Source organism: Tachysurus fulvidraco, chromosome 8 (genome assembly GCF_022655615.1).
Source record: "Tachysurus fulvidraco isolate hzauxx_2018 chromosome 8, HZAU_PFXX_2.0, whole genome shotgun sequence".
NCBI classification, from domain to species: Eukaryota; Metazoa; Chordata; class Actinopteri; order Siluriformes; family Bagridae; genus Tachysurus; species Tachysurus fulvidraco.
The window spans coordinates 15,814,653-15,837,027 of NC_062525.1; the positions used below are offsets into that span (position 1 = coordinate 15,814,653).

The 22,375-nt window shown below is 38.2% G+C and overlaps 3 protein-coding genes and 1 non-coding gene across 10 annotated transcripts; 3 read left to right on the top strand and 1 right to left on the bottom strand.

Moving 5' to 3' along the window:
* The first annotated feature begins 181 nt into the window (after positions 1 to 181).
* rangap1b (Ran GTPase activating protein 1b) lies at positions 182 to 5,636 on the top strand. 2 transcript variants are annotated; one of them, XM_027137662.2, is made up of 16 exons: positions 182 to 418; positions 750 to 868; positions 959 to 1,086; positions 1,328 to 1,387; positions 1,468 to 1,647; positions 1,733 to 1,867; positions 1,959 to 2,117; positions 2,427 to 2,537; positions 2,830 to 2,929; positions 3,239 to 3,323; positions 3,546 to 3,681; positions 3,801 to 3,902; positions 4,010 to 4,112; positions 4,201 to 4,289; positions 4,400 to 4,521; positions 4,663 to 5,636. In XM_027137662.2, the coding sequence occupies exons 2-16, from the start codon at positions 760 to 762 to the stop codon at positions 4,739 to 4,741; spliced, it is 1,698 nt and encodes a 565-aa protein (XP_026993463.2). In that variant the 5' UTR covers positions 182 to 418; positions 750 to 759; the 3' UTR covers positions 4,742 to 5,636. The 2 variants fall into 2 exon arrangements, with proteins under 2 accessions (XP_026993463.2, XP_026993462.2); XM_027137661.2 differs by having other exon boundaries at positions 184 to 402.
* A 193-nt stretch (positions 5,637 to 5,829) lies between these two features.
* Positions 5,830 to 11,865, top strand: chadlb (chondroadherin-like b). 3 transcript variants are annotated; one of them, XM_047817769.1, is made up of 9 exons: positions 5,830 to 6,424; positions 6,697 to 6,913; positions 7,189 to 7,383; positions 7,495 to 7,796; positions 7,923 to 8,424; positions 8,537 to 9,223; positions 9,536 to 9,702; positions 10,711 to 10,954; positions 11,407 to 11,865. In XM_047817769.1, the coding sequence occupies exons 2-9, from the start codon at positions 6,707 to 6,709 to the stop codon at positions 11,407 to 11,409; spliced, it is 2,307 nt and encodes a 768-aa protein (XP_047673725.1). In that variant the 5' UTR covers positions 5,830 to 6,424; positions 6,697 to 6,706; the 3' UTR covers positions 11,410 to 11,865. The 3 variants fall into 3 exon arrangements, with proteins under 3 accessions (XP_047673725.1, XP_047673724.1, XP_047673726.1); XM_047817768.1 differs by having other exon boundaries at positions 5,832 to 6,424; positions 10,711 to 11,865; XM_047817770.1 differs by having other exon boundaries at positions 5,833 to 6,424; positions 6,732 to 6,913; positions 10,711 to 11,865.
* l3mbtl2 (L3MBTL histone methyl-lysine binding protein 2) lies at positions 11,210 to 19,979 on the bottom strand. Of its 4 annotated transcripts, none has more exons than XM_027137753.2 (18): positions 19,865 to 19,979; positions 19,124 to 19,555; positions 18,686 to 18,842; positions 18,206 to 18,339; positions 17,932 to 18,031; positions 17,771 to 17,847; positions 17,346 to 17,463; positions 16,738 to 16,872; positions 16,523 to 16,611; positions 16,170 to 16,419; positions 15,757 to 15,833; positions 15,541 to 15,645; positions 15,095 to 15,242; positions 14,929 to 15,011; positions 14,597 to 14,831; positions 11,963 to 12,004; positions 11,598 to 11,792; positions 11,210 to 11,513 (listed from the first exon to the last, which is right to left on the bottom strand). In XM_027137753.2, the coding sequence occupies exons 2-18, from the start codon at positions 19,496 to 19,498 to the stop codon at positions 11,383 to 11,385; spliced, it is 2,451 nt and encodes an 816-aa protein (XP_026993554.1). In that variant the 5' UTR covers positions 19,499 to 19,555; positions 19,865 to 19,979; the 3' UTR covers positions 11,210 to 11,382. The 4 variants fall into 4 exon arrangements, with proteins under 4 accessions (XP_026993554.1, XP_026993553.1, XP_026993552.1 ...); XM_027137752.2 differs by having other exon boundaries at positions 18,206 to 18,366; XM_027137751.2 differs by having other exon boundaries at positions 11,210 to 11,792.
* A 176-nt stretch (positions 19,980 to 20,155) lies between these two features.
* trnaq-cug lies at positions 20,156 to 20,227 on the top strand. Its single transcript has one exon. It is a non-coding gene; the product is annotated as a tRNA-Gln (tRNA).
* Positions 20,228 to 22,375: the final 2,148 nt, after the last annotated feature.

The following is a 22,375-nucleotide window of genomic DNA, read 5'->3' on the forward strand; positions in this document are numbered from 1 at the left end:
AGAGTTACTCATGAACAGGCGAATGTACAGGAAGTCACGGTTTCCAATTGCGCTTTGAGCTTTGAGTGAGGTTTCTACAATAAAAGTCAGCAGTTTCAGTGTATTTTATAATATGATTTGTATTTTCCTCTGTTACTTGTTTTAAATACCAAAACCCCTCTGTCTTCATGTATACTTTTAAATAAATACATACATAAATAAATAGTCTACACCTAACAAATGCAACAGATTTGTTTTCCGGCAGCGGCTGTATTTTACGATTAAATTATACGTTGTTATTTTGAAAAGTTCAGGAACCGGCAAACTTAATTGTTCCATGTGTCCATGTTGTGAAAGTAAACCGCTGGTGTTGGATAGTTGATGTACTTTACATTCATATTTCAGCTGTGAAACTTCGGCAAGGTAGATTTAGTATTCGGTTGGTAATGTTTGAACTGTTTACATTTCGTTTGGTAGACCAATATACGCAATGCCAACAGGTTAGCTAGTTTGCTAACTTGCTAGTTATTTGAGCGCGTAAACAAGCTTAAGCCAGTTAAACTTGTTTAGGTAATTGTTATTAATGTCAACTAGATTATTATTTATGTTCAGGACTTTATCTGATCCTAAACGGCTAGTTAATGTAGTTTTACTAACGATACGAAGATAAATAAAGGTTAATGAGTTGTTTGTGAGAATACAAACGATGCTAGTTAGCTTTACAGCTAAAACATGTTAAGTTAAATATTTTCTTGTCTATTGGATCATAGGATTGAATTGATGGCTTCTGCAGACATTGATCAGCTTACAGATGCTCTGGCCAAGACTCATGTTGGGGTAGAGCTCAGCTATAAGGGTCAGGGACTGAAGCTGAACGATAAACAATCAGGTGGGAACATTTTTTTCTCCATTACACTGCATGTATGAAGACTGACCCTCCATAACTTTACATATGGCTGATGTTCTGTTCTCGCTCTAGTGGAAAAGATAGTGCTGGAGATAGAACAGTTTCATGGTCTGAAGGCTTTACGACTTGAAGGAAATACTCTTGGAGTTGAAGCAGCACAGGCCATCTCAAAGGCTCTTGAGTCAAAAAAAGATCTGCAGGTAATTTATTTGTTTAATTTCAGGCTGTGTTTGTGTGTGTGTGTGTGTGTGTGTGTGTGTGTGTGTGTGTATGTATATGTATATTGTGTCCCATCCACTTGCCAAGTATGTCCAGGCTAGGTTCTGACCCTAACCATAAAAGTGTTTAGTGAACTTAGAGTGTACTACATTATTTGAGTATGTGTGTATTACATTATCTGTTTACCTTTCTAAATAATTTGTAACAAATGTTCTATTTAAGCGATGCTACTGGAGCGACATGTTCACAGGTCGTCTTCGCTGTGAAATTCCATCTGCCTTGGTGAGTCGGTATCTTGGGTAATATTGATTGTATGTTAATTCATCCAGTACATCACTACAGCTCTAATTTAATCCATGTAGAAATCCTTGGGCAGTGCTTTGATGATATCAGGGGCCAAGCTTACTGAACTGGACCTGAGTGACAATGCGTTTGGACCTGATGGTGTAAAGGGCATTGAGGCCCTCCTCAAGAGCTCTGTGTGCTACACTCTACAGGAACTCAGGCTGAATAATTGTGGCATGGGCATTGAAGGAGGCACAGTAAGTGTTGTAGTTAATAAGACATCCAACCAAAAGTTTAATGATAGCAATAACCAATATTCAAAATAATATCCATTGATTATAGATCCTGGCCTCTGCATTGACTGAGTGCTTCAAGCAGTCGAGCGCTGCAGGCTCACCTCTAAAGTTAAAAGTCTTTGTAGCAGGAAGGAATCGGCTTGAGAATGACGGAGCCACTGCACTTTCTCAAGCATTTCAGGTAATGAAACAACTTTTACCTCTACTTTTTTTGTGATGACCGTTATAAACAGGTTAATGTTATGCAGTGACTTTTTTCCCTTCTTGTTCAGTTGATTGGAAGCCTTGAAGAGATTCACATGCCACAAAATGGGATCAACCATCGAGGCATCACAGCTTTGGCCACGGCAATGCAGGACAATCCCAATCTGCGTGTGCTTAACCTCAATGACAATACCTTCACCAAGAGAGGTGCGGTAGCCATGGCCCAGGTATGTGTCTCTTTCTGCTTTTATTTATTTATTTATTTTTACTGCCTTGCAACTCACTTTAGACTTAGTAATAAATCTAGTGCTGTTATATCTGGCGATAGATATTAGATAGTTGTGTCCATATGTAGTAACTGCCTCATATAGCTTTAAGGAAGGTGAACAGTAAAAATATTTACTAATGCATTTAGAAGCTGATGTTTTTCAGTTTTATTATTAACTTGGCAAAACCTTAATTAGGGGTTTTGAGTCCAGTTTTTTTTTACCTTTCTGATAACAAAATTACATTTGTGTCTTTTGTGTATTTTTCAGGCCCTCAGGCACTTGTCTAACATACAGGTCATTAATTTTGGAGACTGTCTGGTGCGCTCTGAAGGTGCCATTGCTATAACAGCAGCACTAAGAGGACTGTCTGGTCTTAAGGTCAGTCTTTTAAAAGTAATCACTTTAATCAACTTTAGAGGGTTAGGGTTAACCCTAACCCTAGGCATTAACAGAGTCTGCTTAATAAATGTAGTTAATTTATCAATATAATCAGGTGCATGTCTAGTGCCGATCAAAATGTTACCAGCCATATCAGTTCTGCATGTGAATAGTAATTATACATCCACATGGATGTGAGGTTATACAACAAAATCTACATTCATAAATGCATAACATAGTTATTTATGCAGCACTAGACTGGGTGAAATATACTCATGGTTCTTGTGTGTAGGAGCTGAACCTGTCGTTTGGAGAGATTTCAGAAGCTGCAGCTCTGGTTGTTACCCAGGCTGTACGGGACAAAACTGATTTGGAGAAACTAGACCTCAATGGTAATTTTGATGTTTTGTTAGCAACGTGACTCAGTAACATGATTAGCTACATTAAGCTAGAAGTCTTCATGCATAGAATACACATGTACACCTTGATGTGCCAAGACATTCAAGCGATTCACAAAGTAGTGAAGTGATTCACATAAGCCATTTATGGTATGTTTGACATTTATGTTTTAAACATGGTAAAAAAAAACATACTGAGAAAGAAACATAACATTCCTGTTTACTTGTGAAGTTTAAAAGATATGTTTAAGATTCATGAATTTCTGAAATGAAGTGAACAGTTGTTGCTGGTTGTTTGGACAGGAAACTGCTTGGGAGAAGATGGCTGTGAGGCTCTCAAAGAGGCCATGGAAAATATGGGGATGGGGGATGTGCTTGGCTCGCTCAGGTATTCTGCTGCTTTAGTAGGTATACCAGTGCTAATTAACTAAGCATGGAGCATGTAGAAATCTGTAATGATTCCAGTCTGGCAGAATGTTTCAGTTCAGCTTTTTAAATGTTCTCTTTCTTTTAACTAATAAAAATGACATGCATTCATTCAATCAATTTGGAGTGTTCAGTTATGATTTCAAGGATGAATTCACGATTATTTTAAATTCCTTTTACTTAGTGATGATGAAGAGGAAGAGGAGGATGTTGAGAATGATGAGGAAGATGAAGAAGATACAGAGGTTGAGGAGGAAGATGAGCAAAACTGTACGAACGGGCTAAAAAATAGAAGCAATTTTGAAGGAAGCCCAGCAAAGGTAACATAGCCTGCTTAATGTGTTTATTATAAATAATTATGTAATTTCATTATTCTCTAATTAATGAGAGAAACTTAAAGTGAAATTTTACAATAAGTAAAATTATATTCTCTTTACAGGTATCATTAGGCAGTGCTGAAATCTTGTCCTTCCTTCAGACCCCAACTTCTGAGAAACTGCTTAACCTTGGTGCCAAAAGAGTTCAGCTGTTTGAGCAACAAGTACAGTGTATTTTATTTTATTATTATTATTTTTTTAGTTCTGGCTAAAATTATTTAAGTATATGATCCATTTCAAATAGTTCATAACATGTTTTCTGTTGTATCAGGTGGATTCTTCAGATGCTGGTAAAATTGCAGACATTTTTCTTCAGCTCTCCTCTGTATATAACGAAGACGCAGAAGTGAATCAAGTTGTTCTTGAGCTTGCTGGTATGAGCCAAGTGCATCAGTCCAAACTGACAATTGTTTTTGTTGTGAAAATATTTGTTAGTCATTGAACCTCTCTTGCGTAAAACAGATGCCCTGTTGAAGAAGACACTTTCCAGCCTTCAGTTTCAGACCTATAATTTTACCACTTCACTGCTGGTAAAACTGGGACTTTTAAAGGTACTGCTTACAATATTGTAGTGTTTGTTTCTCTGATCCTTTCCCTCAGATTAATTATTTTTTCATATTCTACATAACCCTGGTTCAGTTTCTCATACTTTATATTTCAGGGTGAGAAAAAGTCCAAGAATGTGTGTGTTTTGCCTGGTCACCTACTTACTCTGAAGCACTGTGTTGAGCAGGACTACTTTCCTGTGGATCAGGCCGAAGTTCTAGAAGTTTTTGTGTCTCGGTTAGTATTGTGTGTGTTTAAAATACTATTGACTTATAAAGATGTTTTTTTTCTCTTAGCCTATTTAATAATTCAGCTTGTTCACTGTGATTATTCACTTTTCATTACAGTGCTGTGACTTTCTGTGTATCTAATTTTCAGAAATGGCAAAGTTTTAGCGTCATGTCCCAGTGCTAGGGATGACCTTAAAGCTTCACTGGAAAAAAGGATCTCTGCTTAGGACCCAGTTTTGTCACTGAGAACTCCTAGAGCCAATGAGGGGACCAGAAATGCTTATAGGGACATGATGTATTATTGTCTGTATGCATCCAAATCATCAGTTTTCTTTAGTTGAAGGAGTAAAAATTCAACCATAGTGAATCAGTCCTTGGAGAACAAAATGTAAAAAATACATTGCAAACCACTGCCTAATTAATTTATAACTAAAACAACAACAACAAAACTTGAGTAGCTTTGATAAAAATGTGTTTCTACTGAGGATTTATTTTCATTCACAGATTCAGTCTTGGCTTCCTGAATAACAGTCCAATTGCTGTTAAAGATTTTTTTAGATAGATTGATAATTGAAGATGAATTGTCACTGATATTTTTATGTCATAACTACTTCAATTGATCCAGTAACAGCACACCAGCTATTAATTATTTAAGGCATTTCTTCAATTTGGAATACACTTCATTTTTTACTTAACCTTATTGACTTTCTCAAATAAACAGATAATATGCTCAAATGTACAATTTGGCCAGTAGCAGACAGAATCTGTAGAATGAAATAAAAAAATAAAATATTTTTAATATTGACCTATTTTTATATATATAAAAAAAAACATCATAAAGTATTGAACAAGGGCTTTGTAGTTATTTTTCTAGCTTATGTATAGTGATAGTAATGGAATGTAATTTTAGAAATGTGAAAACTCCTCTGCACACTGGTTTATTTGACGAGGTGTCTTATTTAAAATGAAGTGATGTGGATTTGGTGTTAAATCTTTAGGGAAAAGTTAGCAAAAGAGAACAGAATAAAAAATGGAAAACATACCTCAATACAATTCTGCCTCTCATTATTATCCTCAATGTGCTCTGTTATTTTTGTATTCACATTAAACTGATTAATTGTTTTTTGAGGATGGGTGTCTCATTTTTTCTTTGTGATCTACACTCTTCAACTTGAACCAGGTGTTTCCAGCTGTTAATGTGTACAATTATTATATTTGCAGGGAGTTAGATGATCGTCTTGGCATTTAAAAGCATTCAGTATCATGTTCAGCACAGCAAGATGAATGATTTTTTTGTTCAGAATTAGTTCTGCTCAGCTGCACAAGTCTGTTGCCAAAATATGAATCTCATAGAATGGGTAAAAAGTTTATTTAGCAAGGACAGACTGCCATAAGAAGATTACTCTTTGTGATGTGACGCTCTGGGCAATGTTTTGGGAAACATTCGTTCATGACTTTTATGTGGCTGTTACTTTGATATATACTACCTACCTAATCCTTGCTGCAGACCAAGTACACCACTAGTAATTAGTAATAGTAGTACTTAGCTGTTTAGGTTCAATTTTGTTCATTAACTATGTGTAATTTTATGCAAAAAACAATTTAAGCTTAGCAGTGATGGTAGAAGAGGAATTCCAGTAGAAAAAAAATTCACTCTATGATATGTTTGTGAAGAGCCTCTGGCTGTGAGTGTGGAACAGTGTGTCTTTGTGTGTTCAATAAGGTCTGGAGCTGCAGGGACACACACGCGCGCACAGAGCCACCTCACTTCCATACGGCAAATTCCTCTGGTGCTGGTACTTACCAGAGAATCTTTAAATTTTCTACACAACTGGATAATTTAAGATGAGAGTATCTTCAGTCTTTAGGAGGCATTAGACGTGTAACTGTGTAACTTCCCAGTGTTGAAGGTAAGTGCCATTCAAGGTTGTTGTTGGTGCAGTGATAGAACTGTTTCTTATTGATAGCTGGAAAAGGTTCTATATAAACATATATAAAATGACTAGATGAAAATAATAAAATAAGAATTGATTTATGGTTCCATTGTTAAACATAGACATTTAAAGGAGGTTTTAATAGAACCAGTATCATCAAAGTTAATCCATAAATGTAATAGTGAATTGAAATACTGTGAAGAAAATGTGATGTGTTGTAAGCTAGAATAACAAATTATCAATTACAGGAAAGAGTTTATGGTCTGCTTAGTTGCACCTATAGAGAGAGAGCGAGAGACCAACATGATTCCCCTTCCTACATGGACCATATTAATATTCTTTTTCCTTGGCATCCGAGAAGTTGAGCCAGGGAAGTGCCCCAAATTCTGCATGTGTGACAGCATTCAACTTACAGTGGCTTGTGTCAAGAAGAATTTGACTGAGATTCCACCTACCATTGATGAGGTACAATACTATATATATATATATATATATATGATCCATTATATACCACTACATAAATATGATAATTAAAGCAAACTGATATCATTTAGATTAGTTTAAATTTTGAAAATCCAACCCACAATATTGTACTTGCTGACACACTGAAATTTTAAGGCTTCCCTGCCTCCTAAACCTATTGTATCCCCACTGTATGATGTAAACTGTATAACAAAATATGAGACATTATCTACAATTTCATGTAATAAACTATTGTATAATGCGTGTGCACTTTCCAGATCACAGTTAAGTTGGACCTGAGAGGTAATAACATACAAGAGCTTCCTACAGGAGCATTCAAACATACGCCATACCTTACCCACTTGACTCTCCGAAACTCTGGCATCCAAAAAGTGCGAGAAGGAGCTTTCCGCAGCCTTGGCCGCTTGGTCTTTCTCAACTTGGCCTACAATAACATTGATATTTTGTACCAAGTGAGACAAGCACTGCTCATTTACAAGACCAGATTTATTTTGTATGTACCACATTCTGTGTATAGTTTATGTTAAAATGAAGCTCTTTGTTACTGTTCATCTTGATCACAGGAGTCATTTGCTGGGCTCACCTCTCTGAAGCAGCTCAACATTGAACACAACAGAATAGAGGAGATACAGCCTGGAGCATTTTCGCAGCTGGGGTTTCTTAACCTCCTCTCCATCACTCACAACCAGCTGGTATACATACCAAATATGGCTTTTCAGGGCCTGCAGAACATCAAATGGTTACGGCTAAGTCACAACTCGCTCAATTACATTGACACTGAAGCCTTTGCTGGCCTGTTCACTCTTAGCCGTCTGAGTCTTGATAATAACGAGCTCCAATTTTTCCCCACCGATACCATGACAAGGTTAGTTTTAATTAAATTTTGTGTGCTCTTGAAATTTGTCATTGTGTAGTTTATTCAAAAAAGAAAGTGGAAGAACATGTCATTCAGAGCAGAGAGAAACGTTTTTTTCATGTTTTTTCTCCATAGGCTCCCCGAGGTGACACGCCTAGAATTGAGTTACAATCCCATGACCTATCTTGGAGAGGAGGTAGTGTCTATGGCCAAGCTTACACACCTGTTTTTGGATCACAACTCCCTGCAGGATTTTTCTGCATCAGCTGTTTTGCTCTCACCCAAGCTCACCCATCTTGACCTTAGCCATAACCAGCTACGTGTCTTGCAGCCTTTGGCAGTTGGCTCCCCAAAGCTGACTCGTCTCAACCTAGCAGGCAACCCAATCTACTGCAGCTGCTACCTGCGTCCACTGCGAGAGTGGGCAAAGCAGGAGCGGGTACGTCTCTTAGGAACTTGTAGTGGTCCACCACACCTATCTGATGAAAACCTTGATGCCGTACAACCTGCTGATTTGCGCTGCCAGAGTCAGGAGGCCATGCTGAAAGCTGAGCTGGAAGAACAGAGGAGACTTCCACCACCACCAACAAACCCACCTGTTGATAAGGTCAAATGCCCAGACAACTGTATTTGTGAAGTAAGAGTTCCATCATATTGCATTGAATGGTTTTTCACATTAAGTACTATATTTTTAATTAAATTATTCAATGTAATTATTCAATTATTCTATGTTTTATCTTTAAATTCAGACTGAATACAATCACACATCCTGTGAGAAGATGGGTCACACCAAAGTACCACGGGGCTTCTCTCCAGACACACGCTTGCTGGACTTACGTGATAATCACTTCCATTACATTGCTTCTAACAGTTTTCCAGGCCTACCAGTGGTGGTTTCCCTTCATCTGCAGCGCTGTAAAATCCATGAAGTGGAAGCTGGGGCCTTTAGTGGTATGAAAGGTTTGGTGTACCTCTATCTTTCAGAGAATTACCTCACATCGCTGAGCCCAGATATGTTCAAGGGTCTACCCCAGCTCACCTACCTTCATTTAGAGAAGAACCAATTTAAACAGTTTCCCAAAGGAGCTTTTACACTGTTGCCTGGCCTGTTGGCTCTACACTTGGAGAACAATGGCATCACTAAGCTTGAGAAGGGAATTTTGGCAGGTGCTGAGAAACTGAGGAGTCTTTTTCTCACTAAGAATGATATTACAAACATTGCTCCCAGGGCCTTTGACCCAGCATCTGACCTTGCTACACTGCACTTAGACAACAACAAACTTAAGGAAGTGCCAACTAATGCCTTTTCAAAAACAAATAGCTTGACAGAGCTTTACCTGTCCCACAATCCTATCCACTGGATTGGGGCTGAAGCTTTTCTTCCTGTTGCAACCTCTTTAAAACATCTTTATCTCAGTAACATGAGTTTAGAAAAGGTGAGACATAATACACAATTACCCACTTAAATGCAAATTGTATCCATGTACTTCAGCTTTGTCATAGGTATAAAACACTTATCTTGTACACTATAATTACTCTATTACCTAACATGATACAAAACAATATTGTGAGCAAATTAATTCATCTCCTCTTAATTTTATAATAGAGATTATTGCCTGTGCATTCCTCTTATACCATATCTATTTGTTTAACTTATGCATTCCTCTTATACCATATCTATTTGTTTAACTTATGCATTCCTCTTATACCATATCTATTTATTTAATTTATTTCTAAATTATTTACAGATGTCCAAAGATTCACTTGCTGGGCTTGGGTCTGGGCTACAGAGTCTTTTATTGGAGGGCAACAAGCTTGAGGATGTGCCTGACTTCAGTCCACTAACAGGGCTTGAGGTCATTAATCTGGCAGAAAATCCACTTCTGTGTGACTGCCCACTGCTACCTCTGCGCAAGTAAGATGTTCTCTTTACCTAACATAATGATATGACCTATCCATTGGTGGGGGAACAATTTTTGACTCTGGTACCAACTCATTTGCATGTGGTTAACTTTTTAAAATTGTTTGTTTATATACATATATCATCTGAAAAAAAGGTCTCATGACACTTTTTAACACACTAGCATGAGAAAATACAAATGAACAAGAAAGTTACCACTCCTTATTAGGCTCCTACATACAGTCCTCTCCGAAAGAATCAGACTACTAGTCGATGAAACAACCTCAACTATGCAGGTGCAAAGGTATCCACCATTTGAAGAAGACCAAGATCAGAAATATACAAACTATAATACAAGATGCAGAGTAAAGCGATAAGCCAGAAAATGTATGAAACCAATATTAACCTCTGCCAAAGTTTTGAGAAAGAAACAATCTGCTTATGATCCATAACATACAAGCTTTTTGGTCAAGCACAGCAGAGGAGTCTGCACGTCTGCTTCGGGAATGGGCTCACTAATCATTATTAATTGTAAAATTCATGATGGTAGCAGCAGAATGAATTCAGAAGTCTACATAAACAGTTCAACTGCTGATTTTTTTTTTTTTTTTTAAGAAATGCATCCAGTCTAATTGGCAGAACATTCATCATGCACCAATACAGTGATCCAAAGCATACATCAGGCGAAAGAAGTGGAATGCTTTAGACTGGCCATGTCAATCACCAGAACTTTACCTAACAGCAATATTTTACCTCATCTAAGTTGTTTAACACCTCTAAATGTAAATATGAGGAAATGAAAGGTGAAATGTTGATCTATGGTCTCATTCATATTATGAGCTTAAATCGTAAATATCTCTAAAGAAAGAAAAAAAAAAAAAATACCTTCGGGGACAGGACACCAGTATATGTGATTTAAGGCAGATCCAACCTCGGTGTGTATATTTGTTTGGTTCTGTGAACTGTATATTTAATCAACAGTGTATTATAACATTAATATATGTATATGCACTTTCGCTGCAGATGGCTAGAGAGGGTCAACCTGAAGGTAAGGGCCAAATGTGGTTACCCACCTGAACTCAAAGGCCAAAGTGTCAAGGACATTCATGTTTTTAAGAGCTGTCCAGGACAAGGACCTCTTCTTTCACAGAATATGAAGATGTCCAAAACACCAAAGAGCACAAAACCAAGACCAGCCTTTACACCAAAAGTCAGCAAAACAAGTAAAGCCAAACCCAAAACACGCAAGAATGCAAAAGCTCACTTGGTACGGAAGTCTGTGTGATTACAACATTTATAAGGGCTGAATTATTTATGGCATTTCTAAATCAAGTATTCAACAATGTTTTACTTAATTTCTCAATTGAATAATACACATTTTTTGCCATGACCAATTACCTAATATTAAATTAGTTTACTCCTATTTTAACATAATCTATTTTTAACATGTAATTTATAGCCTGTGATATCATTTATCTTTAATGATCTGCTCATTCGTCATAGTTATGATGAAACTAGTGTATATAATTTATAGCTACTACCAAAGTTTTTATTGAATGAAAAAGAAAAGGGTACAAAAAAACAAGAAATAGTATACAAAATAACAGAATGTTGTCTCCCCCCCCTCTCTTTTACCTAAAGAGATAAGAGTATTCCTATAATCTCCATCAGTACATAGCCATCCAGTCTAAAGCATCACTCTAGACTTTCTTCTTTCAGTAAGGAAAATGGAGGGGTTTGGATTCCATTGTCTTCATTGTCTTCAACATCCGGAGTGATCGGTGTCTCCATCTCCATCTCCTCCACTTTCACTTTAAAGGAAATAACTGCAAAGAAAAAAAGCATTTCACGTACGATTATTATATTCAAGTAAATGAGAAAACATATTTTAGAACACGAGCAGTACGTACTCTCTTCCTCTGGCTCAGTTTTTAGAGTAATGAGTGGCATGTTCACAGGCCGCATGTGTGTGTCTGCAGGTAGAGACGGCATGTCTTGAGAACGAGTAGGTATAGGGTGATGGTCTGACTGGAGATGTTCATCTTGCTGAGACACTGAAGTTTTTGATGCATCATCACTTGTTTTTTTCTTTACATATCTTCTCTCTGAAATTCGCAGAAATATAAATTTGCCAAAAAATTATAATAATAAATAAATAAAGAGTCTAAGAAATCTCAATGATATGAAACACCTAGAACTAATGATTAATGTTGCCAAGAAGAAGAAATAATAAAATGACCCAGGAAACATGATTGGGAACAAGAAAAATACTTACTTTTTTTACCTGCCGATTTTTTGCTTGTACGTTCCAGTGGTTCTGTAAAATAAATAAATAAAAATTTCAAAAATAATAATAATAAGGAAATGATAATGCACTTTATTATTTTTTAAAGAAAACTTGTTTAACTGTTTCGCTTCCTGAAATGTTTTTGCTGATTGTGACGGGTATGTGCTGAATATGCACAAAAATAGTTTTGGTTTTGCTGCATCACGTAGGAACGCTGAGAAAGACAGTTAACTGTTTACCAGCAATAATGCATTTAATCCCATTTATGTTTCTAATACGCTATTAAGTTCAACATTATTAAAAGTGTTTTGCTCCTGATTTCCGTTTGTATTCGATGTCCGGTGCATCACATTGTAGTGTCTAACCGAAGAAAGCAAGCATTGACGGATTCCAGTTGCCCTGATATCGTTTCTCCATTGTAGCGATGTCCTGGTGAAACTTTTCACTGTGTTAGTCACTGACAGCACCGAGATTTGCAGAGAAGAGTGACATGTTGCACTTCATTGTTTTGTATGCTTTGAGAAGTTTGTCTTTCAGCTGAATGTAATGTGGGGCTCTGTCATTTCCAAGAACTTTGTCAGCATCATCCTTAAAGGCTTTCTGCCCAATTAACAGATCTCCGATCCATGCATCTGTCTTTTTTGACAAAGCGTTTCAATAACGTCATCGTGCAGTTGTCCTTTTTGCTTCAGCTGATTGAGCAATTCTTTCTCAATGGAGAGAGAGGCCAAAGAAGACAGCCTTGATTGTCCAGTTGTGCTCCTTGTGTAGGTTTTAATCCGTTTGAGAGCCGAAAACGAGCGTTCCACAGAGGCTGTAGACCAGGGGTGTCAAACTCAAATTCACAGTGGGCCAAAATATAAAGCTGAGATAAAGTCACGGGCCAAACTGAATATTTATTCAAAAATTAACCGCAACTGATTTGTAATGTTCAACCATTTTCATATGGAAACAAACTTTAGTTTTGCTTAAACACAGGATTTGGAACAACCAGAGCTTGATATTACAAACACATAAGAAATTAAATTTGAAATAAAAGACACATCAGTGGTGTTCATTTCACAAACTTTGACCCTACACTTTTTCACAAACTCTCCCTCAGATTTTGCAAGCTCTGCTGCCACAATAAAGCTTTACAGCAGCTTCACTTTTTATTTTGCTTTCATGAACATAGTCTGCCGGGAAACCAGACTTTTTTTTAATCTCCTCCGCCTTCTGGAGCTTCTGCTTTACGTCCAGTTCCTTATACTTCTCATAATGTTTCGTTTCATAGTGTCTTCTTATGTCAATACAGTGGCAAGGCATTCTGGGATTTGTAGTATTAGCAGAGAATGCAGCTAGCCAGCTGTAATGCACATTTGATATGATCTCGCAGGCCAAATATAATTACACCGCGGGCCACATTTGGCCCACGGGCCAGAGTTTAACACCCCTGCTGTAGACACTGGTATTGTTAGGATCAGGCAGGTTAGTGTGTAAAGTTCTGTCATACTGTCTGCAAGGCCTGTCGTCCTCAGAAGATTCAGGAGATCGCTTATACTTTTACTGCGAAAGTTTGACATGTTATACATGACTTTGAGCCTGCACAGGTGAAACTGTGCACCGGAGTTCTCCATCAGACTCCTGAGCTCTGCCTCTGGAAATGTCAGCTTAAATTTTTCAAATTGCTCACAATCCAGCAATCCAACAAATTGTAATTGTAACAAAAAAAACTCCATCAGTCTTTTGTGATCTTCAAATCTGTTCCTAATATGTGTGAGAATGTTGTCGATTACAACCACATGAAGCTCTCTGTAGTTGGAGCACATCAGCAATGTCAAAAATGCCAGTAAAGAAAAAAAGAAAAAAGCAGAATTCGAAACTTTTTAAGTGTGCAAGGTTTCCAGACGCACAGTGTAAAGTTTCCAGGTCAAAATCTTCAGCGTGGTCAATGATGTGCTGGAAAAGCTCAACCAGCTCAACTCTTTTAGTCGTGAACAGTGCACACTAGCCTGGTATTAAAATTCCACCTCACCTGTGTGACGTGCTGCAGCCGTCTTTGACAAAACTCCTCCAGTAATTTGGTGCGTTTGGGTGAGCGAGTAAAAAAATGCAGATAATCCACTGAGATTTACAAAAAATATCTTGCATTTTTTCATTTTTGCTCCCTGTGACATCACTAGGTTTAAAGTGTGTGCATAAAAATGCACGAAGAGGGCTTGGGGGACTTTTTCTTTTACGCCCGCCTGTACTCCATTTAGTCCCGATGCCATAACAGCCGCTCCATCATAGCACTGATGGTTAGAGAGTCTGACTCCTAACCCTAAGGTTGTGGGTTCGAGTCTCGGGCCGGCCACGACTGAGGTGCCCTTGAGCAAGGCAATGAACCCCCCAACTGCTCCCGGGGTGCCGCAGCATAAATGGCTGCCCACTGCTTCGGGGGTGTGTTCACCGGTGTGTGCGTGTGTGTGTTCACGGTGTGTGCGTGTGTGTGTTCACGGTGTGTGCGTGTGCACTTTGGATGGGTTAAACGCAGAGAACAAATTCTGATTCACCGTGGTTATACTAGATGAAAGTGGGACTATTTATTTATACATCCTGAACTACCAAAGATAAAATATAGATCGGTCATGATCCTTCTACCTGGGCCAATGGGGGGCTGAAGCTGATATCCAGTAAGCTCACACCAGCCCACAGGATAGATATCAGGGGATTCACAGTCCACCCACTGATCAAACTCTGACTCCCAGCCATCAAAGTGCAGCAGAAGCAGGCGACCCACGCAGCGCTGCACAGTAGCCACACACACCAACCGAGGCTCCATTAGGTCCACTGCCTCAAGCTTCATGTCTGGGACAAAGCCATGTTGTACAGCATCCTAGAGGAAGGGGACAAGAGGTGTTAGAACTCAACTCGATTATTGATTTGTATGCACAAATGAGTGCGTAATAAAAGGTGTGACTAGAATATATTACAGTGTTAAACAGTCTGCGTGGAGCAGCCTCTGCTCCTGTTTCTTCCAAATATTTGTCCCATGTGAATGTTGCCTGATCGTATCCTTAAAAAAAGAAAAAACTTCTTACAATGTACATGAAAATATTTAGATCTAGAATTTTAAATTAAAAAAAAAAAAGCTCATACCAGGGGGTAGAGTGAGGGATATGTCATTGCTTTGGCAATATCCTGTGGGTAAGATGGCATGTGAGCTAGCATGGTAGCAAAACCAGTCTGAGCCATCTCCAATCTCCACACCGTCAATACTGACCATGAGATATCCATCAAAGAGAACCTAATAGACCAGAATAGATTACAGTCAATATAATATAATTAACAAAATTTAGGAGCTTTTTACAGTTTATTGAACACTGCAAATTAGGAGCTAATATTCAGCATTCAGCACAATGAAAAAAATCTAATGTAGTTTCAAAAAAATCAGAAAAGGCTAGAAACCTGAGCTTTGAGAATTGGTATAATAATAATAATAATAATAATAATAATAATAATAATAATAATAATAATAATAATAATAATAATAATAATAAGTTAATAGCCGTGATTGCAATCCAACATGAACATGATTGCTGTACCTTTCGAATTGAAGCTACACAGATGTTCCCCAGGTTCAGAGGATCGATGGCCTCCAGTTTCATGCCCTCTCTGAAAAACCCTCCTTCCAAATAAACAGTCCTTAACTAAGATTCACAAAAAAAATGGGTTAGACTTGTGAAGACTTGAAATGACAGAAGGTCACAAATCATTAAACTAAGAGCTGTCGTTGCCAGCACGAGACACGAGACACTGACCTTTTTGAACTGACCTGGCACACTGTCACAGAAAACCTTACGGAATGCTGGATGACTGCTCATATCAACAGACTTATCTGTGAGAAAGCACGCAGAGCCTCAAATAAAAACATGTCTCTTTACCATCAACCCTATAAGCCAGTGAATTTTCTCTTCTCAATTTTCATTGATTACTCTCTCCGATGTAGTTTGCGTAATGCACACAAATATGAATTTTTCAAAAACACATTAAGAATCTAATTAAAATAAGACAGAAATAATTATTAGCTCATTCTATTAAAACTCGGTATGTCCTCGCGTTCGTTTGTACAGTGCACACACAACAGTAAAATTTAAAAAGTTAGGTTAATTATCTAGAAAATCATTTATTATGCTTGCTCTAATGAGCAGACAGTTCTCCTGGCCACAGTTACCTGTCTCCTTAATGAGATGTCCCACTCGAACTGACCAGCTTATGGGGTGTATAAGGGGGCTCAACATGTGACACCAGAAATCTGAGAGCACCTCTCCTGAGGATCCAAGCCCTGCATCTTCATATATAAGCCTCAGACGACCCCCAATCACAGTGTCTACCACTGCTGTACGGGTTCGACTAACCAGAGAGCGATCCACTACTTCTACACGGACCCCCTGCCTGAAGGGACACTTCATACTATCAGTCATCTGTGAGAGAGACAGAGACAGAGACGTAATTAAAGACGTATAGAGCTCTGTACTGTATATAGAAAACTGGTAACTATGGAATATGTTGTGCATTTATTGTTACCATAACATGAAAATCGACAGGTATAGTAGATGCTCCTACAAGTCTCTGCATCAAGTACGATTTCCAATCACTTATACGTTTGTTGAACTCTGAAGGAAACAAAAAACACCAAGTGAACTTCAGGAAAGAACATACACAGTGTTTTGTACTGTAGTTGCTTTTTCTGTTTAAATGAAGTACAACAGGATATAAATATTAAAGAATTTCTGACTTACCCTGAGGAGGAACAAGTAGTTTACTGTTCACAGCACACCAGCCGATAGGATGGACATCAGCGATACCCAGATTACACCAAAAATCATGACGATCATCATCTTCAAATCCCATGTAACGTAAAAGGGCCATATAACCTGATTGAGGAAAAAAAAAAGACAAAGAAATACTGTTTAACGTGAGGTTATAACTAACCTGCTCTAAACAGGAAACACATCACCTTTGCAACCTGCTCTATAAAATTAAATTTGCACCAATATATTTAGTTACAAAAACCACGAGAGCTTTTTATAGTGATCCAGAATCAGCTGAATGTTGTTCAAATTCTAAATATTTTCAACAGCATTTTTTCTCCTTTTCTTAAGAATTTAAATTAGACTCAAGTCGTCATCATTTTTTACCTGCATTGCAGTTATGAAGCTTAAGTTTGAGTTCAGAATGCATTTCATATTTTACTGTCATTTTAAATAAATAATGAGAAAATTGCAAACCCTTAGTGATACATCATAGACAGTTAAACATCTTTGATGTCTTGGATATGCGTTCGTTTTTTATTTTTTCTGCTTAACACTGTTACTAAATAAATGTGCTAAACAAACAAATTTTGTACCAGCAAGTCGAATGACAGTGGCAATCCAGTAGACCTTGGTCAGCAAAGTAGTGCAAGTATTCAGGACCTCTACTTGCAATCCCACCTCAATGTCCTCCCACTGAGCACAGAGGGGAACCTGTGTAGCCAAGAATCAGCACTAATACATACATAAGTCTGTCGGTAGTCCGATCTAAACATTGCTCGAAAGGTGTGGCATAAATTAAAACGAAAATTACTTTTGTAGCTGCAAAGATAAAAATATACCACTGGTCCGGTGTTTTCTATAGCATTTCCGACTGTATATATTTCAATTAAACTGTGCAATATTTAAAAAAAAAAAAAAAGACATACTTTGACTGCTATTTCAGAATTTTGTGTTGATTTTACCTTTTTATTTATTTATTTAATTTTTTGTAATCATAGCCTGAAAAATAAACACTCACGTGTCTAAAGCAGGACACGGGAGCAGCGAGGCAGCCATGTTTCTCAAGGTAGCATCCCCAGTTAAAACCAGATGAGGCTGGAGAAAGGAGAATAAATGTATAACTTTGTGCACAAAACTATATATATATAAACCAGTGTACAGTATACACGTGAGTCACACCATCTTTCCTAACAGCTGTGCTTCCATGATGACGTTCTGTCACTTCCACCTGAGGAGAAGCATTGGTCTGTGCTGCATGAGCTTTCCGAAGAGGTCTTCCCTAAACATAGATGCACAAACAATGATTTTCAGTTCATTATCACATATGAAAGCATCCAAGAAAGTCAGAAAGAATTCACATAGCACATAACATTTTATTTTAAAAATGTGCTTTTTTAAGACACAGCCTGCCTTCCGTTAACATATCCACTTCATAGAGGACACTGTTGCTTACCTGTAACCGTGCCATTATAGAGGATTTTTTAGAGTTTGAAGAGAAAGAGCGGGAGCAGGAAGGACTGCAGAAGCGCTTAGATCTGGAGTAAAAAGTTCCACGGGTTCCAGAAATCCCACACATCTCACAAACCACTGCAAACAAGCAAGTCATACTGTCAACTGCAAAGAAAATAAAGGGTGAAGGTGGAAACTCAGGAAACTTCTTAAACTCACTGTTAGTGAGGCATAAAAATAACATCTGTCCAAGTGGAGTAGCTGCAACAAATCTTATTGGTTATCAGTGCATCTGTCAATCAAAAGTTTACACACACTGAATAATATTCTGGACATCTGGAAGAAAGACTAATCTCAATCAGCTTTTTCCCCCTCATAGCCTTCCTTCATATAGTGCTTCCTTGGCATAATGTCTTATGGATTCTTTGTATATACAAAATTCAAATAAAGCGGTAGGTAATAATCTAATTGTTATTAGTTGTACCTGGATCATCACCATATTCCAAAGGAGAAAGCGGGGCAAATGTAGGACTTATATGCCCATCTTCATCAGATGGATGCTGTTCATTGTGTTCTTTGTCCACGGTTTCATTCTCTTTCTCTGCAGCATCCAAGTCTGCATTTAGAGGAGGCCAAACTTCCTTCATGACAAAACAAAATGCAGAATGAATTCAAAGAAGGTACATCGAATAGCCAGCAAATCTCAGGGCGGTGGTCCATTTCTCGATGATAGTTCTCAACCATTTACACTACTAGTATATCTACATATTGATTTATTTTGTGTTTCTTTGACACAGGTTGTTACACTTGAACACCCAACTGAGATGCATCAGCGACTGGAGGATCCTTGTCCATATACAGGTCCAATGCCTGAATGAATCAACTCTGCTTTAATTAGAGGAGAGGTTTTCTGGGTACTCACCGAGTCCGGCTTCTGATTTTCTGTGCTCACACTTTGCTTTTTCCCCTTTGGACTGCATACTTTACAGGTGGTTTTGCGGCCTCTACATTTTGTGCAGGGCGGTCGGATAAAAATAGTCGGAATGGCACCTTTCTTCAGCTTGAGCCCTTTTGAACCCATGGTTTTGGAGACCGTGGTGGGTCTGGGTTCAAAACAGTCCTTGCTAAAGTGTTCAGAGCACAAGAAAGAGGAGATCTTGGCAACCCATTTGTGGCGAGTTCTTTGTACCTGCTTTTGCCATTTCAGAAACTCACCACGGTCCTTGGGAAATCTAAACATACTAATATTGTCCTTGTAGGACTTTCCACATCCATAAGCTACACAATGGTTGGGCATTTTGTGGTGTTTACAGGGTAAATCTTGCAGAATTACTAAATCACTTTCCTCCTGAAACTATATCAGAAAAAAAAACAGAAAAAAAATAGTATATTATTTTTTATTAATATTAAATCTGCATCGATATAATAATAGTAATATATTATTTATATATATATATATATATATATATATATATATATATATATATAAATATCAGCCTTCATTCATTTATGCCTTACATTTAGTTTAGCACATGTTCTGCAAAGGGATGATAATATTTAGGGTCTCACAACTAAACCAAACGACTAAACACTCTGAATAACAATAATCCGTTGTTATTTTAGATGTAATATTAATGATACGTTTTTAATAATAAATACTTACATATAAACACAGAAGCCCTCCAGACACCTACACGCTTCTTCTGCGCCTTTTTGGTATTGTGGCTTTCATGCTGAAAGGCGCAGTGCTGCCGCCAAGTGGAGATACTGCTACAAACGACCCATTCAAATTTAAAATGTAGTTGGGCAGGGACATTTATATTGATATAAGAGTTTAGATTAATGAAATATTTAGTTAATATAAGCATAGCGTTACTGTTGTTTATGCATTTATTTATTTTTATTTTTTATTGTTTTCCATAAATACATAAAATTGAAGCCCTTGTGACACCGCGGTTCCATGGTGTAATGGTTAGCACTCTGGACTCTGAATCCAGCGATCCGAGTTCAAATCTCGGTGGAACCTGGCAACATTTTTTTTTTTTCAGAAGTGCGAAGTTCATTAGCTGATTTCTCAAAAACACTTTACAACGTTGTCTTCGCTTTAAATATGGCAAATCCTTTTAGTATTTGCGTTCCTACTCACTTTGGTATCTTATTTCACTAACCCATCTTACTGTATCTCACAGAAGTGAGTACACCCCTCACTTTTTTGGAAATAATTTATTATATATTTTCATGTGACAACACTGAAGAAATGATACAATGAGTGTACAGCTTGTATAACAGTGTAAATTTGATGTCCCGTCAAAATATCTCAACATTATAGCCATTAATGCCTAAACCGCTGGCCACAAAAGTGAGTGTGCCCCTAAGTGAAAATGTACAAATTGGGCCCAATTAGCCATTTTCTTTCCCCGGTGTCATGTGACTTGTTAGTATTACAAGGTCTCAGGTGTGAATGGGGAGCAGGTCTGTAAAATTTGGTATTATCTCACTCACACTCTCATACTGGTAACTGGAAGTTCAACAAGGCACCTCATTGCAAAGAACTCTCTGAGGATCTGAAAAAAATAATTGTTGCTCTACACAAAGAGGGTGTAGGCTATAAGAAGATTGCCAAGACAATGAAACTGAGCTGCAGCAAAGTGGTTAAGACCATACAGCGGTTTAACGGGACAGGTTCCACTCAGAACAGCCCTCATCATGGTCGACCAAAGAAGCTGAGTGCACATGGTTAGCGTCATATCCAGAGGTTGTGTTTGGGAAATAGACGTATGAATGCTGGCAGCATTGCTGCAGAGATTGAAGGGGTGGGGGGTCAGACTGTCAGTGCTCAGACCATATGCCGCACACTGCATCAAATTGATCTGCATGGCTCTCATCCAAGAAGGAAGCCTCTTCTAAAGATGATGCACAAGAAGGCCAGCAAACAGTTTGCTAAAGACAAGCAGTCTAAGGACATGGATTACTGGAACCATGTCCTGTGGTCTGATAAGACCAAGATAAATTTATTTGGTTCAGATGGTGTCAAGCTTGTGTGGTGGCAACCAGGTGTCTTGCCTACAGTCAAGCATGGTGGTGGGAGTGTCATGGTCTGGAGCTGCATGAGTGCTGTCGGCACTGGGGAGCTACAGTTCATTTAGGGAACCATGAATGAACATGTACTGTCACATACTGAAGCAGAGCATGATACCCTTTCTTTGGAGACTGGGCTGCAGGGCAGTATTCCAACATGATAACAACCCCAAACACACCTCCATGACGACCACTGCCTTGCTAAAGAAACTGAGGGTAAAGGTGATTGACTGGCCAAGCATGTCTCCAGACCTAAACCCTATTGAGCATCTGTGGGGCAACATCAAACGGAAGGTGGAGGAGCGCAAGGTCTCTAACATCCACCAGCTCCATGATGTTATGGAGAAGTGAAAGAGGACTCCGGTGGCAACCTGTGACGTTCTGGTGAACTCCATGCCAAAGTGGGTTAAAGTGGGTTAAGGCCACACAAAATATTGACACTTTGGGCCCAATTTGGACATTTTCATTTACGGGTTTACTCACCTTTGTGGTGGTTTAGACATTAATGGCTGTGTATTGAATTACTTTAAGGGGACAACAAATTTATACAGTTACCCAAACTGTACACTTCACATTGTAGCAAAGTGTCATTTTTTCAGTGTTGTCACATGTTGTCACATACTTGATGTGGCAATTTAATCATGGGGTTTGTGTCTATGAAGAAGAGGCACCTCCGTGAGTTGAAATAGCGGAATTTAGTGACAGAACCCTATGAGCACCAAAACGGTGACAATGAATCAGACAATGAATAATAATAATAATACACAGAAGGAAAACACAAGGCAGGTTGTGTTCCATGGATTAAAATTGTTAGTACAAAATTCAAACCCTGTCATCTGTGTGCCTCAGCAGAGATTCTCACTAAACTATGATTTTTCAGTCTTCAACTGTCCACTTTTGTTGAGCCTGTCCCCACTGCAGTTTTCTGTATTTGGCTGCCAGAAATGGAACCTGGCCTGCACTTCTGCTGTCAGCTTCAAGCTTGGACAGGTTTTGCATTCTGAAATGCAAATTCTTCTCACTATAATTAAGCAGAGTGACCATCTGAGTTATTCTGCCACAAACAATCATGCCCCAGTCAAAATCACTGAGCTCA